The 16,544-nt window shown below is 45.0% G+C and overlaps 1 protein-coding gene across 1 annotated transcript in view; it reads right to left on the reverse strand.

Annotated features, from left to right (window-relative positions):
- Sorbs1 (sorbin and SH3 domain containing 1) overlaps positions 1–16,544 on the reverse strand; it is a 240,448-nt gene that overhangs the window by 69,285 nt on the left and 154,619 nt on the right. Inside the window, 3 exon segments of the mRNA XM_037206757.1 lie at positions 6,244–6,307; positions 8,463–8,635; positions 13,361–13,390. Of these exon segments, the coding sequence (XP_037062652.1) occupies positions 6,244–6,307; positions 8,463–8,635; positions 13,361–13,390 (267 nt within the window).

Consider the following 16,544-nt stretch of genomic DNA (forward strand, 5'->3'; position numbering starts at 1 on the left):
ACCTCCAACCGGAACCTGGACGAAAGCTGCTGTCTGACTTGACTCCCGTGTGGTTCAATGGCTCCTCCAGGTCATGGGTCATGAAGTAACCTATCAGCTACTTGGCTTTGCTGTTGATTCTGGGACATTGTGTAAAAATTTGTTTTCTTGACATCGAATGTGCCAAGTCAGCTGTCCTTACAAGGCCAGAGTTTGACTCTCTATTCCTCACTCCAGTCCTATATTCAAACGTTCAAATTGTACCATGGTAAGAATCTTGGTCCTTTGGGGGGGGGGGGAGTGAGGAAGGTATCTTGACATTTCAGTGGGTTTGTCACGGTGGCCTGGGGAGCTTTCCTAATCACATGTTCCCAGACAGATCCTAAGAGACACTGGCTCAACAGCCCAAGACAGGATTGACTCAAGAGAAGCTGCCATGTGTTATCAGAGGAAGGGGGCAGCCAAGTGCACAGGGTTGGTCTATCAGGAAGGGAAGGATCAACGAAGTAAAACCCGTGTTCAGAGTCCCACAGGCCTTGGCTTGAATCCTGGCTCTACCACTTCCTGCGTGACTTTGCACATACTACCTAACCTCCCCAAGTTTCCTCAGGCTCATCGGGTGGGCTGCTAGGAGGATGGAAATTAGGTTAACAGTGGTGGTGTGCTCAGCACAGAGCTCACACTGTACACCACAGCTTCTAAAACAGTGGCTGGGGACCACTGAATTGAGTGTGTGTGATGGAAAATTTGGAATCAGTAAAAAGTTTTAAAACATGGAATGACTGAAAACTAATTCAAAATCAAAGGTAACAAGTCCAAGGCATTTCTGGCGCCCACCCATGCACCAGGCAGCTCCACTGCATCCTTGATTCTGACATACAACATGTATACTGTGCACTGCACACGGCATCACACCATACAACCCTCAGGTTGCCCGAAACACTCTAGTTCAGACCTAACTGCAGTCTTTTGACTGTTCAGAGAAAGGCTTCTGTTCTTATAGACTCACAATGGTTTAGCCACACTTTAAATATTTTCATGTCATCGTGCTTCAGGTGTCAAATTCATCTCTTTTGAGATCGTATTATATTAGAATATTTGATTTTAAAATTTAAGTTGCTGACTTGGGTTTCATTTTAAAATGTGTTAAATGGCTTGAGCTGTTTTTTTTTTTTTTAATTTACTTATTTTTATTTTACGTGCATTGGTGTTTTGCCATAGGTGTCGGGTCCCCTGGAACTGGAGTCACAGACAGCTGTGAGTTGCCATGTGGGTGCTGGGATTTGAACCAAGGTTCTCTGGAAGAGCAGTCAGTGCTCTTAACCACTGAGCTGTCTCTCCAGCCCCCTAAATGGCTTGAGTTTATGACACAATTTCCTCCAATTTCTGAAATCATTCCAAACATACTTCTGCTATTTTGGACTACTTATTTATGTGAAGTTACATTCTCAGCACTGATTACTGTAAAGTCAAGATGCTGATGAACTCTGGAAAGCAGTGAAGATGGCTTACGTTTTTTAGTATCAAATATGCAGCTAAGATTAAACATTTTTGACAAAATAAACTAGTGCTGGGCATGGTGGTGCACTCCTTTAAGCAGGCAGAGCTTTATGAGTTTGCAGCCAACCTGATCTACATAAGGAGTTCCAGAACAGCCAGGGCTACAAAGCGAAACTCTGCCTCTAAATAAATAAATAACAAATAAAAGCACCATTCACATTAATATTTCTAAAAATACATTTTAATCTTTAATAAATGGTAAAACTATATCTACACTGAAGAACTATTTTAGAATAAATTTCTTTGTGATTTATTATCAGTAAATGTTTGTTATGTATATACCTGTATTTCTCAGGTAAAGAGGGATACAATGGAAATGTTTAAGCAGCTCTAGAAGTTCAGTAAGAGCATGGCAGTCACCACACTGAGGTCTCTTAAAGAGAATTTGGGGGAGGGGAAAGGCTGCCTTTCAGAGGGAAGTAGAGGGGTGTGGGGTAGCATGGAGCTGCCTTGAGGATTATAAAATGCCCAACTGTTCCTTGCTGTAACTTACAGAGGTTTACTTTCTTTAAACATTGAAACCTCATTAACACATGGCCATCCTGTTTCTCTTCCAGCATCTGCCCAAAAGTTTTCTTGCTCACTCAGGGAGAAGGAAGGTTTCTAAGCCAATGTAAACACATGCTCACAGGCCCCACTGTTCAGGGCAATCAGCTTTGACATACTTACAAGTGTCTTCTTTAAAAAAAAAAAAAATACTACAATTTAGATAGACATACCCTCAGGTAGGCTTTCATAGGCTTCTTACAGATAATCCTACTTCCAAATTCTGAATTATAAGACACGACAGTAGCATCAACAAGACTACCCTCCATGAGACCCACAGCTCCAATGTCTAGGTTCCTTCTCAGCTGACTTCTCCCTCCCTTCCCCCCTCTGTGTTTCCCTCCCTGCCTTTATGTAGCCCTGGATAGTCTGGAATTTACTATGTAGCCCAATTCAGCATTAAATTCATAGTAATCCTCCTGCCTCAGCCTCCTGAGCACTGGGATCACAAGCGCGTACCTCTACTGTCTCTGCTTCTCAGTGCATATTAACACGTATGGCAGAGCCTGCATTTGGTGCTGCTGGTCTGTTTTCAATGTGCAGACAGAGCCTGGAGCTACCTGTGAGGACTGGCACCATGGACAGAGCTAAGGTGGGCTGCTGGCACTCACACACATGTTGCTGGTGGTGATCAGACATAATAAACACCACAGATGCAGAAAACCTCTTGAACATCAAAAAAAAAAAAAAAAATTAAGCCCAGCAATTTTTAAAAATGCTCTAGCTCACGTGTTTTTCACATTTGTAAAAAGTCTTTATCTAACTGAATACATCAGCAATATGCTAGACATGTCATCTAGGCAGGGTGGGGGCGTGAGATAGAATCTACCCTATTTTTAAAAGATCTCTAGGGGAGACATATCTTTGAAACTTGTGTTAAAGTATAATTATCTTCATTATTATGAATTTTTATGTTCAACTTAATTTCTTTTTAATCTCTTAATTCTTTAAGGCCATTTCTTCCTTTTTTCAGGCTTTGAAAATATGGTGTGTATAAGGACATACATATACATATCCACTTCTAAATATGTGTGACAAGCTATCTTGTCTTCTCTTACTGTTTATATCTCCAGGCAGAACAGCCCTACTTCCTCATGTGCCAGGCTTCATGTGTAACAGAGAGCGAACCCTACTGTCAGCCAGAGTTGCAAGGTGTAGTGACCAATGATGTAAGAGCTTGATATCAGGGAATGAAATCCTGCCTTGAGATTACAGCCAAGCAGATGAAGAAAGCCAAAGAAGGGCCCTGCCTATGACAGGCTTTGGGCCATCTTCCAATCCATGGGAGGAGCAGGATTTCTCCAAGATGCTTTCCCTCACTCACTTTTACAACCTTCTTTAATGTACTCCCCCATAACACACACCCCCCAACATAAAAAGAAAAACTCCAGGATGCAGGCGTAGCTGTTCTCCATATCAGGTCATAGTCTCATCCAGGTCTTCTGTGAAATGTTTCCCAGATTGGTCCAAATCTTCTTTTCAAGGGTTATCATATCTCACCCAAAGTGACCCTTAAAACCCCATACCTCTTCAGGAATTCCCAAGCAAAAAGAGACACCCTGAAGACCAATGGCCAAAGGGGCCCAAAGACTATTCGGTGCAGTGTGGGAAATTAGTAAGCTTCTATTGTTGATACCTGACAGGTCTCCCTCCTCAGCTTCATGAAGTCACTGCCCAGCCATCAGAATACACTAAGTGACATCCCAGATACCAGGCTGTGGGTAATTGGTATAAGCAGCTTTTCTCAGAGTCCCACACATCCAGAGCATTGTAAGTAAGCCATGAAAGCTACCCCTTAAGCTATGTAAACCCTACAGGGGCAGGGATTAAAATGCCACGTGGAGAGACAGCCAGCAAGGACTGAGATTATGTCACAACACAAAAGGTTAGAGGAAAGCAAATGAACAGGAAGCTTTCCTTAGCTTACTCGCAAAGCCCCAAGGTGAGAAGTAACAGCACCATTTCAGAGGGAGGCACATGATTTCCCTGTAATTACCTTCAGACTTAGGACTAGGAGTAGATGCAGGAAACTGGTAGGTAGGAGTATAAGGATTGTCCTCTGCAGCAGAGAAAAGCAGTGGGTTTGAAGCTATCCACCATGAAGTGGAGGAAACGATCAACCCCCAGTCGACACTTTCCAATGATTATCTATTTTAGTGTTATTAAAGCACACAGGCATCACACTTAGATTAATGAGTTAGAAAAGACTTAGTTATTTTAATAGAGCACACCATGCAAATGAGTGAAATAAAATGCTCACGGGCTGAAAATGACTACTAAAAACAAAATCTAAAAGCCAAATTGTATACCTCTAATGGAACTCTAAGGACTAATTTGAAGCTATGACAACAGACGCACTGTCTAAACTTATGGTACCTTCAGAATTTTGCAGGATTTCAGGAAGTTCAGGGAATTTGTACGTAGGGAAATAAGGGTTTTCTTCAGGAGTGTCTGGGCAGTGGGAGCAGGTTTCAGAGAGAGAACAGAGGAAGATACAAACGGAAAGTGAACAAGTAGGAATCCACACACAATTTACACTCCTTGAATTCTGGGACACAAAAGCTTCACTAATGATAGGAAAGAAATTTAAAATCCAGTCTTTTCGCCTGAATTAAGACACCTCAAAAAGAATTATGTAAGAACTGGCTCCAATGGACAAAATGCACTTAACACAAAGTTTCAAACTTCACATTTTTTTAGGTCAGAGATATGAAATATGACAAATGCAAACACCATCCTAAACTGATTTTTCTTTTTTCAAATCAAAGGCTGTTTTGTGCATATTAGAATCAAGGCAAACAAATGAGTCTTGTTTCTCAGGTGCCTCTGCCTCCACTAGGGCAGGCAGTTTTGTTTAGAATCTGTAATTTAGTTGAGTTAATAACTAGAGTACAAGAAGACCACTGGTGCCTTAGAGCAGAGTCACACATTCTGTGCATATGCATGCATTCAGCCTTCCAAAACAAGGTCTGAAGGTGGGGGAGTCACAGATGGCTGGAAGAAATGGGCAGTGACTTTACCATGGAGACCCAGTCTTTAGCAGCACCACGATGGAGTTTATCCACTTGGCCTTAGCAATTTTACTCCTGACTCAGAGAGGCTAAACACTCGATATTTAGGAATACTGTAGATTGTTCTGAAGCCAGCAGAGGCTAATTAACAGTGATGTTTAGCATATACAGCTAGGCAGAGAGATTGGAAATTTGTGACTTAGCTGGGAACACTGACCAGAACACTAATTCTTTAGTGTATTTCACGGCAGGCAGCCAGACTGGATTTGGGCACCAAGAAAGACAGGATGCTCTGCTCTCAGGAAGAGTGGCTCCCTTCCCAGAGGGCAGTGACATCCCTGCCTGTCCGGCAGCACAGGCAGCAACGGGGGCTGAGCTGGTAGGGTTGTGATCTGCCAAAGCACTAGCCTAGGGTTCTGCCATCATGCTGGCTCACTCTCTGAAAGCCCCGCCCCAGGGGGCTTCTTGACCTGGAAGCACCTCTTTCAAATCAGCAGCTCTAGTGTGTCAGCTCACAACTGATTCTCTACCTGCCAAGCTCTGGTTCCCAGCAGGGGAAGCTCACTTTGCACACTAGCAAATCCACCAGCATTGCACTTCACAGAGCCAAGTGTGTTCCCATTTGAACGTCCACAACATCCCTTCACAGGACTGGAAGCGGGACAGACACAGAAAGATACGAGATCCACCTGAGAGCACCTAAGCGCCCGGAGGCTGGCTCCAGGGAAGAACAGTTTTCTTAACTCCCAGTTCAGGGCTTTGCTCAAGTCCATCTTCTCACAAAGCAGTCATGGGCTGACACAAGGTATGCCTAAAGCTGGAAGCAGGTGGGAGATGGAGCTGTCGGTTCCCCAGGCAGATAGGTGTGGGTGCACGGGCGGGGTGCTAGCTCAGCCTCCTGCACTGCCCAGCAGCTGGGAGGGGGGACTTGCAAGTTGACCTCCAGTTCCAAAGCTGAGGCAGGCACAGGTACAGCCCTCTCCCTGTGCTCTGAGTGCACATGGCTGGAATCAGGCAGGCCAGTACCTACTGTAATCCAATAGCAGGAGTCCGGCTCCCAGAGTCAAAATGAACTGAGAACAGGCCCACCACCAACAGTAATATATTCCCACAACATCACATGGCTTCTACAAATGAAAATTGGTACCTCTGTTCAGCTTGTGGATCTGTTTAAACATGGTTTTGTACCAGTCTTTCGATCTCTCGGTATTCTGGAGGAAAACATAAGCAAAGGGTAAAAAACAATGGAAAATCGAGCACATTTCAGAGGATCTATGATCACAAAATCAAAATCAAACAGGGAGGTACTAGAACAGATCCCAGGGCCTTGCACATGATAGGCAAGTGCTCTACCACATGCATCTCTAGCTACAGTATTAAGAACTTTTTTTAAAAGCAAAACTTTTGAGAAAGCAGAGCCATAATAAGAGATTCAGATGATTTTGAAAAATGAGATTTGGCCTAAGGATGTAACAGACAAAGGCAGATTTGAAATATGCCCATGCTTTCTTTCTTTTAAAAAGATGTACTTATTTTTAATTTATGTATATGAATGCTTTGCCTGCATTAATTTATGTGTATCATGTGCACACAGTGTCGGTGGAGACCAGCAGAGGGCATCAGACCCAGTCATGTGCATGCTGAGTCCTCTGTAAGAGCAGAAAGTGCTCTTATCCACCAAACCTTCTCCCTAGCCCTGTCTCAATCTTCCTCAAAATTTCATTTTTTAGAGATAATCTCTCTCCACACACAGACTTCAAGAAACTGGAGTTAAGCCCTCCCAGAACCACAAGGCAATAAATCCTTGCTTACCACAATCTATCTCTGTCTCTTCTGGATTATTCTGTACAAATACATATAAGTCACCTTACACAAAGCCACGTTTAGAACACATACATTAAAATGGAACCCACATGGCACCCAATTCCAGGGTTTTCATGCTCACCTGGAGCTAGGCCTTTTTTCAAAGGTGAAAATAAAATAAGGTGGATAAGATAGTATCACTCCCATTTTACAGATGAGGGAATTAAATAAAAAAAAAAAGTCAAAATGCATTGTCCAAGGCAGAGAGGTGTCCAAAAAGACCAACTAATGCCATAGATGCAGACACTTTGACACCGTACATTGTGAGATCTTGGGAGAGTGATGTGATCCCACACAGTCCATTAATGCCTTTTTGATGCTGTGTTTGGATGTGTGTCCTCTGTAGTTAATGGCGTGTCTCCCAGGGTGGCAGCACTAGGAGGTGCTGTGGAATTTTAGGGGTAAGGTCTAGTGAGAGGTCCTTAGACCACTGGGGATGACTGCCTTCTCCACAAGGATTTGGGATGCCACCCAGCCATTCTGGCTGCTCCCCAGCACACGGTATGGGCACTAGCTTTGATACACACTCTTGCCATGATGTGCTATCCTTGCCAGGGGCCCCTGCAGAGCAGGTGGCTCAATTGTGGACTCAAACCTCCACAGCCACGAGCCCAAGTAAGTCTCTCCATAGTAGCCTGTGCTGAGTGTTCTTAACGGCACAGCTAAGCTGACCGATGCAGCAATCTATGAGAATGATAATTGTTTCCACTGCTCACGTGGCAATGTAAGATAATGTCCAGCAGAGGTAGCCACAATCACTCTTGGTAATAGTTCTCTTTCTCTGTTATCATGCATGACCAAAGCAGAGTTCTTCAAAGGCTTAGACTACTGCTGTTTCTATCCACCCTCTGAAAGGGTAAAAAACCGTCTCCTTTTCCAAATGGAAATCAAAGACACGTGCTGCGGTGGCCAGTGGTCTGGTGGACAATAAAGAGGCGTGGGATTGCTCCAAATGCAGCCACAAAGGGCAGGTTTCCCTGAGCTCCTTGGGGCCTTCAGGAACATTGGCACACCTGGCCGCAGGAAGAGGCCTGTTGGTCCTGAAGGCCTTGAAGGGCCTCCTTTGCCTTGTTGTGTTGTCCTGCTCACCTTGCTTGATGGGAAACTCTCATCCCAGCATCTTCTTCCTGAACCCCGATACCCAGCCTCACTTTGCTGGGGATGCCCCTAACTCTGGAACAAGAATGGCTGATGGGGTTCCACAGCGGTGACAGCCTTGCCTGTGGAGCAGGTGCAGCCCAAGCCCATCGGCTGCTCTGCTGCAGGAAAGTTCCTCAACTTTGCTCCCCCCGCACCCCGGGTGTTCCTTTTCTCTGGAGACTTATTAATACCCTACACCTACTTTGGAGAAGTCCGGATTTGCTCACTGGGGTGTGGTCTGTGCTGGTGTCCAAGAGAAAAAGCCTCCCCCCAAGCCCCTGTGACCCCCTTGAGTGTTCACAGATCTTGCCAGCACTTGTTGAAGCTGGAGCCCAAAGAGGACCCAAAGGTCCACATCCGTACCCGGAGTGGGATGCCCACTTCATCCATAGACACATTGCTGAGGTCCTGTGCGCTCTTCACCACCCGCCTGCTGTCATCTTTAGCTCTCCTCTCAGCAGCCCTGCTAGGCAAGGGGAGTTCTGCCGGGGTTGGCACTGAGTCCTGCTCACCCACTCTTCTCTCTGAGGCAGGATCTAGAAGTGAAAAGCAATCACAAGCTTCAACTCCAGAGCAAAAAAACCTCTCCCACAATCCAGCTAGGGGAAAGGGACATTTGCTAACTTCCAATTGGAACTAGCCCCACGTAGGTCAGGGGTCAGTGAAGTCCAGCCCACTGCCGGCCACCTGCTTTTGTAAGTACAATCTTACTGGCACACAGCCATGATGGGTTGTCCACACATTATTTATGAATGCTTTTGTGTTGTCGTGGCTAAGCTAAGTAAGCTGTGATCACATGGCCTGCAAAGCATCAAATATTTCTTATCTGGCTCTTTAAGAGAAGCCTGCAGGGGTATGAAATTGTTCTGAAGATATCTGGGAAGGCAAAGGAACAGGTAAAGCCTTAAGGAGATAGTAAAACATTACTGGAAAATTCCTTTCTGGTTTGGGGAGGCACTTAACTCTCCTCACTTAACTTTCCCATGCCTTAGTTTTCTCATTCAAGAAATATGAGAATGACATTTCCATTGGCCAGTTCACAAAGATGCTGTAAGACAAAGTGCTCAGAAAGCTGGACATTGCTGGGTACTCATGACAGTTTATTTAACCTGGTTCACGACTGGAACTTATGGAGAGCCAACAAACAAACCAGGTATGGTCTACAGATAACACGGGCATAGTTACCATTTTTCCAAGCCAGACCATTCAGTTACTGAAGAGGTGTTCCCTAAGCACCTGCAGGTGCTATGCCTAATATTCTGCACGTGGGCATGACAGTGAACCTCTCAGATTCTTCGTCTTCAGGAGGCTTATACTCTAGTGGGTCAGCAATGAGAATGCAGAGCAGTGAGGGCTGACTGAGGAGTCAGCACCCAGCTTAGTTGCAGAATTGAGTTTCAGAGCCAACTTGTCTAAGAGGAGCCAGCCAGATGAAAAGAAAGTGGAGGGTGTTCCTGGCAGAAGGAATAGCATCGTTGTCTGTGTGCCACCTTGAACTACTCTGACTTAATTAGGCGCCTGGCATTTGGCATTGCACTAAACTCTCCAATAAGACAAGAAGACTCTATAGTTTAAAAAAAAAAGTCTTGGAGGCATCCAGGAGATACTGCAGGACCCGGGTGACATGCCTTGGCAGGATGGAGTTTTACAGCCACTAGCACACAAGAATGATGGCAGATTGCTATGGTAGAAGGAAGTGAGAGCAGAGCCCAGGGATGAAGTCACACATGGAAAAATACCAAAGAAGCAGGTAGAGAAGCCGAGAATCCCCAAGCCTATGTGGGAGGCATCGGAGCAAGAGGAAAGGGGCAAAAGCTCTGAGAGAGCAATTTCAGGAGGGTAACAGGAGCAGGTACCAGATTGCAGAGAAAGGGACGCACGTGTGGAAAAGAAGTAGGAATGAACTCAACACAGAGGAAGGATGTGTCAGATGGTAAGAGATGGAGGGCAAAAGGACTTAAGCCAAGCAAGCCTGCAATCTTATCAGTGAAGACTAAAGCATGCCTTGTCCCCCAACCCTCCATCCATTAGTAAGTACGCCCCGACTGAGGCGAAGTGCAAAGTGCTGTCTGGGAAACAAACATACTCTGGTAGGAAGGTGGGATCTGGGGTTCCATGCAAAGCTGTGACAAAGTCAGAGGTGTCCGTGTATGAAGAAGTGGCTGAGGGGTTGGGAACAGTGCTTTCTAACATGCAGTCCACCCAACAGAGTCACTCCATCCTGACTTCAGACACGCTTCTTAAAGCCTTGCTCCATCTATGAGGTTAGAATGATCTCTAAATATCCTTGTCAACCTAAAGAGGGCTTCAGAAAACCCAATCCCCATATCATCACCACAAACTTCCACGGATGTTAGGCCAGACTGTCTTCCTAGGATTTCTGAAATTTCTCAGGTAATTCCCATGCAAGGCCAAAGATCTTTCAGGAAACTCAGAATGCAAGAGGACTCTTGAGTTCCCAGTGTACCCTTGACTTGGGTCTCTGAACACTCTCCCCACACCTGGAAAGGCCTTCTTCAAGTGAAATAAAAAAGGGGTCACAGAGCTGATTCCGAACTCCACTTTGCTTGATATGTGACACTATGAGATGCCAAGTAAATCTTTTAAAAAATGATTAGGATAAGTGGTTCTAGCCATTTCAACACAGTCCATGGATTTTTCCAATCACTTTGATCTACACAAATCAGCGTGCCCCGCCCCTTCCTTTTTGTTTAAACTTTAGAAGCTTAAGGTCATGGGATTCTGGTACACGGAAGGCTCAGACCCCAAAGAAAAAATGTTACTTGATATGGTAAAACCCTAACGTGACACTTAACTGTTCCACACAAGTCAAGGCAACCCTCTGAATTCACAGCACACCTTCTGATCCTCTGCATCATATTCTGAGTGTATCTTTCTGGTTTTACAGTGTGCTCCCAAAAGTCTTGAGTTGGGGGGATAGAGAGATGGTTCAGTGGTTAAGAGCACATGCTGGTCTTGAGGAGAACCCAGGTTTGTTTCCTAGCATCCACATGGTGGCTCACAACCATGTTTAACTCCAGTTCCAAGAGATTCATTGACCTCTTTTAGACTCCATGGGCCCTAGGCACACACATGGTACTCATACATTCATGCACGCAAACACTCATACGCATAAAATAAAAATAAATCTTTTGTTTTTAATTTTGAATCAGTAAACAAATAATAATCACAACCTCAAATGGGGTCTCTTTCGGGAGGAGATGTAACAGATTTTCTGTGTATCCAAAGCTTTCTGACAGTCTAAAGCAAAGCTTATATTTCCCTGGGGGAAGGACAGTGGCCTCTCTACACCCTGTGTCAGTCCCTGAAGTCTTTAATTAAGGGGAACACAAACCACACAAGACCAAACAGCATGCAGGCTCATCCCCAAATAACTCTCCACAATGGTTCCTCTTGATTGTCAAGTTGACCAGAGTAACAAACATCCAGGATATTAGTGAAGTAATCTCTGGATATGCCAATGAAGGCATTTTTAAAGATGATTAAATTGTGAGGACTCTGCCCTGTCAATGGTTTAATCCATCCATGAATTCAAGATTTACCATTGGGAGGTTGTGAGACTGAAGCCTGGTTGGGGGAAACATATCACTGGCCAGTGGAATGAAGTGTGCTGGAACCTGGTGGTTCAAGGAAGGGCTGTGAAGGGCACCTTGAGATTAACCACAGCCTGTTCTGGTCCTGTAGCCAAGTCCTGATAAAGTTGAGAGGGTGTGAGAACCTCATGTCCTCCCCACTCAGGCTCTGCCCAAATCACAAGAGCAGCGGTATGCTAAAGTCATGCAGAAACCATGTAGCAGCTGTTCAAAACCTGGTGGTTTGGTTACTCACTGGATCAGAGGTTCTTAACGCTAGAGCTCAGGAGCCTTTGCTCCATGTGCCCTGTGTACACACTGGCTTTGTCTGGAGACTAAATCAGCTGCCTTCATTAGCTCCTCCCCAGGAGCCCACAAGCAAAGAACAGTAGTGAGCCATCATACCGCAGCATTAGCTGCTGATGGGCAGCACAGCTCCCTCCTGCAGCCTCAGAGCCTGACTCTGCATCAGGCACGAGAGTAGAACTCAGTAACAGACCAGAGTCAGTGCAAGCACTGCAGACAACAGGGCTTCTACTAAGCACTTCACACAAAGCTTGGGGCATAGCTGCCCATCAGCAGAGTGTACCATGAGCTTCACAACAGTCTGGGAGGCACGGCCACTTTCTTCCTTCACAGAAGAGAACTGCAGTGTGAAAACCAGGGTTAGAAGCAGCAGGGAATGACTGAAGACCTCCATCCCTGGGTTTCCCCAGAATCTCAGCCCTCCCTAGGTCAGCACTGTTCTCATCCTGCATACCCTCTTAGGGGTAAGCCCTGACAACTGATTAGATTTGTGGTCACTGCACCATTAGGGACCTTGGTGGTCACTCTCTACCTAAGGGTGTGGTCAGCAAGGAAGGAAGCACCAGCTATTTGGGATCCAAATTGTCACCTTTGTCCATTAAATCTGACCCTCTTTTTGTTTTTTTAAATCTGTTCATTTCTTTTTTTTCTTTTTTTTAAATGATTGTATTATTTATTTATGTATATGTGTACTTTATCTGCATGTACAACTTTGTGCCAGAGGAGAGCATCAGATCCCACTAGAGATGGCTGTGAGCCACCATGTGGTTCACCACCATGTGGTTCATGGGAGTTAAACTCAGGACCTCTGGAAGAACAGGCAATGCTCTTAACCACTGAGCCATGTCTCCAGCTCCAAATCTGACCCTCTTGAAGTGAGTCTCAACAAGCTTTCCAGGAGATACTGACACCAACTTGAGTTCAAATGGCAGCTTCATGCACTGTGTGGGTCTGGGGGTGCTCACTTAGACATGTCACTCAGGGCCATCCACCTACTGACAGTCTGTTGTTTGTTGTTGTTGTTTTTCATCCAAAAAGGGAAGAACTTCCCACATTTTCCAACCCCTGATTCATTGCATCAGAGAGAGACAGAGCAACAGAGTGCTCTTTGGAGACCTCCCATTGGTCTGTGCACAGACAGTCTGGTCTGGCTACCTGGGTGCACATCACAGTTCCACAAGGCACGTTTTACTACTGTGGTTCATGGGTCTGTCTGCTCCAGGCTATAAAAACTGTTCCTGTTTGCATCATCCCTATGGTCCATCAATCAACACACAGGGAAATTCAGAAGACTGTGCCGATTGGACACCAACTCAAACAGGATCTGAAGTTAGCAGGTAAATAAACAGATGGCTCACCTACCTGAAAGACTACTGAGCCGTTTTTGCTGTTCTGTGATGAAAGAAAAGAACACAATGTAAGTGATATTTATATAGCACCTGGTAAGACACAGAAGTCCCAGCATAACCAATTAGGACCTCATACTCTGGTCCTTGCTGATTTCTAGGCTTGGGTGTTAAAACACACAGCCCAGATGAGGCAGGGTCATGATGCAGCTCCTATTATCCCCAAAATGGGAATGAGAGAACCCCAGCTCCTCGACCTACAGGTCTACACCAGTACTTGTACTCACCAAAGTGTTCTAGATTCCCTCTTGTCTCAAGGTGATCTCATCACTCATGGCCCTTCCAACCCCTCTGGGTTCACATAGACCTCTTAAAATCCCAGACTCAGTATATTTTGGTAGATATATTAAGAATCAAAATTGACAACTGCCATCTCCTGAGCTTACCAAATGACAGCCCTGTTGTAAGAGCTTTCTCATCTAGCACTTGAAATCTTAGCAACAGCTTTGGCTGTTAGGTACAGCTATTTCCTCAATGAACACCCTCAATAAGCACTCAATAAGCACTGTAGCTTAGTCACCGAACACCTGCCCACTCCCGGGTAATAGAGAAATTCTAAAAATAATCAGCATTAGCTAAGGGATAAGGGGCTTAGATTACTCAAGATAACACTGAAAACCATCTGGTTCAAGAACCAAAATCTCCACCTTACAGTCTCCAGTTCTTTCTTAACCCTCATGACCTCATCCCTATTGTCTTTAATGCAGTTGCTCACCTTCCTAGGTAATCATGTGGAGGGGAGGCCAAGGTCTTGTTGGCAGCATCCTGTGTACACTCACTATTTGATAAGCACAAAAGTAACCTTTACCTTCCACAGCTGCCAAATATCAAGCAGAGAAATAAAAATAGACCATGCTGGCCCATGCTCATTGTCACTGTCCCCCATGGCCACATTCCTATCCTTTTGCTAGAATTGGTGTGTGGAAGAAGTAAACAGAGCAGTGTGGGAGCTCATGGCCAGCTGACATGGCATCTGTCCAGGGTATAAGCTTTGTGCATGGGACTCACACCAGCTTCATTAGTTCAGTTCCAAGCTCAGCTAAGTGAGCAACTTGCCATATGACAATGACCAGTCAAGTAACCTCTTGGCCTCAGTTTGCCATCTGTGATGTCACAGTGCTATGATCTAAAGGGATTTATGGGTGCCACATTCTATTCTGCAAGGTGTCAGCTGGGTCTTCCTTTTCCAGCAGAAGTAAATGTAAGCAATTGAGAAAACCCCGTTGCTCCTCCTCTGAAGATATGAAATGGCTGTGCGTTCACAGGATATCACACAGATAATGGCACCAACATTTCAGTCACCAGCACTGGAGTGATCCTCTGACTGTTCCTGTCCACAGACCTGTCTGGGAACCATGAAGGTCTTGCTTTCCAGAGTGGTCCATAGCAAACCACAATGGCCTGCCTGGCAAACTTTCTAAAACTCTGCAACCTTCTTCTCCTATCCCATTCCCAGAGCTCCTGAATCTGAATTGCAAGTTAACTAGACTTTGATGATCCAACACACAGTAGAGGCAGAAAGGTCCTGAGCAGGGGACCGTCTACCTCTTTCAGCCCTTCAGGTTTCCTGAGTCAAATCCCTGAATCCCTAACTGAGGGAAGTGATGCCCTGAACACACTGGCATGAAAACTCAAGAAAGTGTGGAAAAGGGACTGTGCCGTTCACAACCACCAGAACCGGGCCAGAAGCTCAGTGCCTGTTTGTCCCTACTGGCAGAAGGCTGGCTAGGGGAGAGAGGATCGTTTCCAAACTGTGCCCTGTGACAGTCTAAGACAGGGAAAAAAATGGAATTTTTTTAAGGATGACCAAACTAGAATTTCAGATATAGAGTAAAGTTATCACCCCTTGGGAAATTTTGTAATAGTTAAGGAACTGTTCTTCTGTGAGAAGAAGCAAAGATGCCAGGCTGGCTACATTCCAAAGCAGTATCAAAAATATTTGCTCTAAACCCTACTGCTGGACAGTCCTCTTTCACTCTCCCCCACCTTTCCTGCCCCACCTGGGATGAACCCATGGTTTCTCTCTTTATGGGAAACCACTAGTTAATTATATAAATATATATTTTAAAAAAATCCCCCTGTAGCATCATTACTCACATGCTTTTCTGAAGGACAGTTCTAATATTTGAGCCCCAAAAAAGGACTTGGTCAGGGGAAAAGCAAGAACCAAAAGTCCTTTTTGCTGAATAGGAAAATTTCACTTTTTATTCAAGAAAGAAACAAAGAGGGACTGAGGCATTTTAGGTGCCTGAAAACGTCTCTGTAGGTGCTGTCAGAGGGACCTGGCAAAAGCAGCTGACATTAAGCTTGGCATTTCCCAAAATCCAAGTTGCCTTGGGAATAAATCCCATTTTTTAAGAAACTGCCTTTCTTTCTGGGAACCAACTTGCTTTTTAGAATAATGAGTCATGAAGAAGTCCACAGAGAAGCTTTTGCTTCTTTCTGCATTTTTCTTTGTTCTGCATGGCAGACCCTGGGCAAAGAGAGCTGCTGCCAGGGAGGGCGGCAAGGCTAGAGGGAGAATGGACGCTCAGACGTAGGACCCTTCTGTTCTCTGGAAGAACACTGGGGCCACACAGTGAAGAAAGAAGAAAAAAAAAACTGACACCACCAGAGCAACCATTTAAGATGTGAGTGAACATATTTTAAGCAAGAGAAAATGTTTTATGCATCGACTTTTCCAGTTAGAAGTAGGAAAGAGAAAGCTCTCTTCAATATGAAAAGCAATGGAAATTAGATTTTAGCCCCATCTTCTCTAAGGGAGGGGCAGGAAGGGGAGGAGACTATGAAGTGGGGGATGAAGGTGACAAGAAAGAGGGTGTGGAACCAAGCTTTGCTACAGACAGTACCCAGCCCTACACTATTCCCTGAGTTCAATGCAGAAGAGCCCTCTCCGGGAGACAGCCTGAAAATGTCCCATTTCATGCTGCAAAAGGACTTTCATAAACACAAAGTTTAGGCCTCTGTGCAACTCCAAAATGGAAAAGTTGGGATTTAGAACCATTGCCTGAATTTTAAAGCAGAAAGGTAAAACTATATAATACCTACTTCAAAGCTCTCGGGTTTTATCAGCCCTGAGGCCCCTTCAGAGATGCAGCAGGACCAAATGAACAGCCAGAGAAACAATAGGAACCAATCAG

This window comes from Peromyscus leucopus, chromosome 1 (assembly GCF_004664715.2).
Source record: "Peromyscus leucopus breed LL Stock chromosome 1, UCI_PerLeu_2.1, whole genome shotgun sequence".
Lineage (NCBI taxonomy): Eukaryota > Metazoa > Chordata > Mammalia > Rodentia > Cricetidae > Peromyscus > Peromyscus leucopus.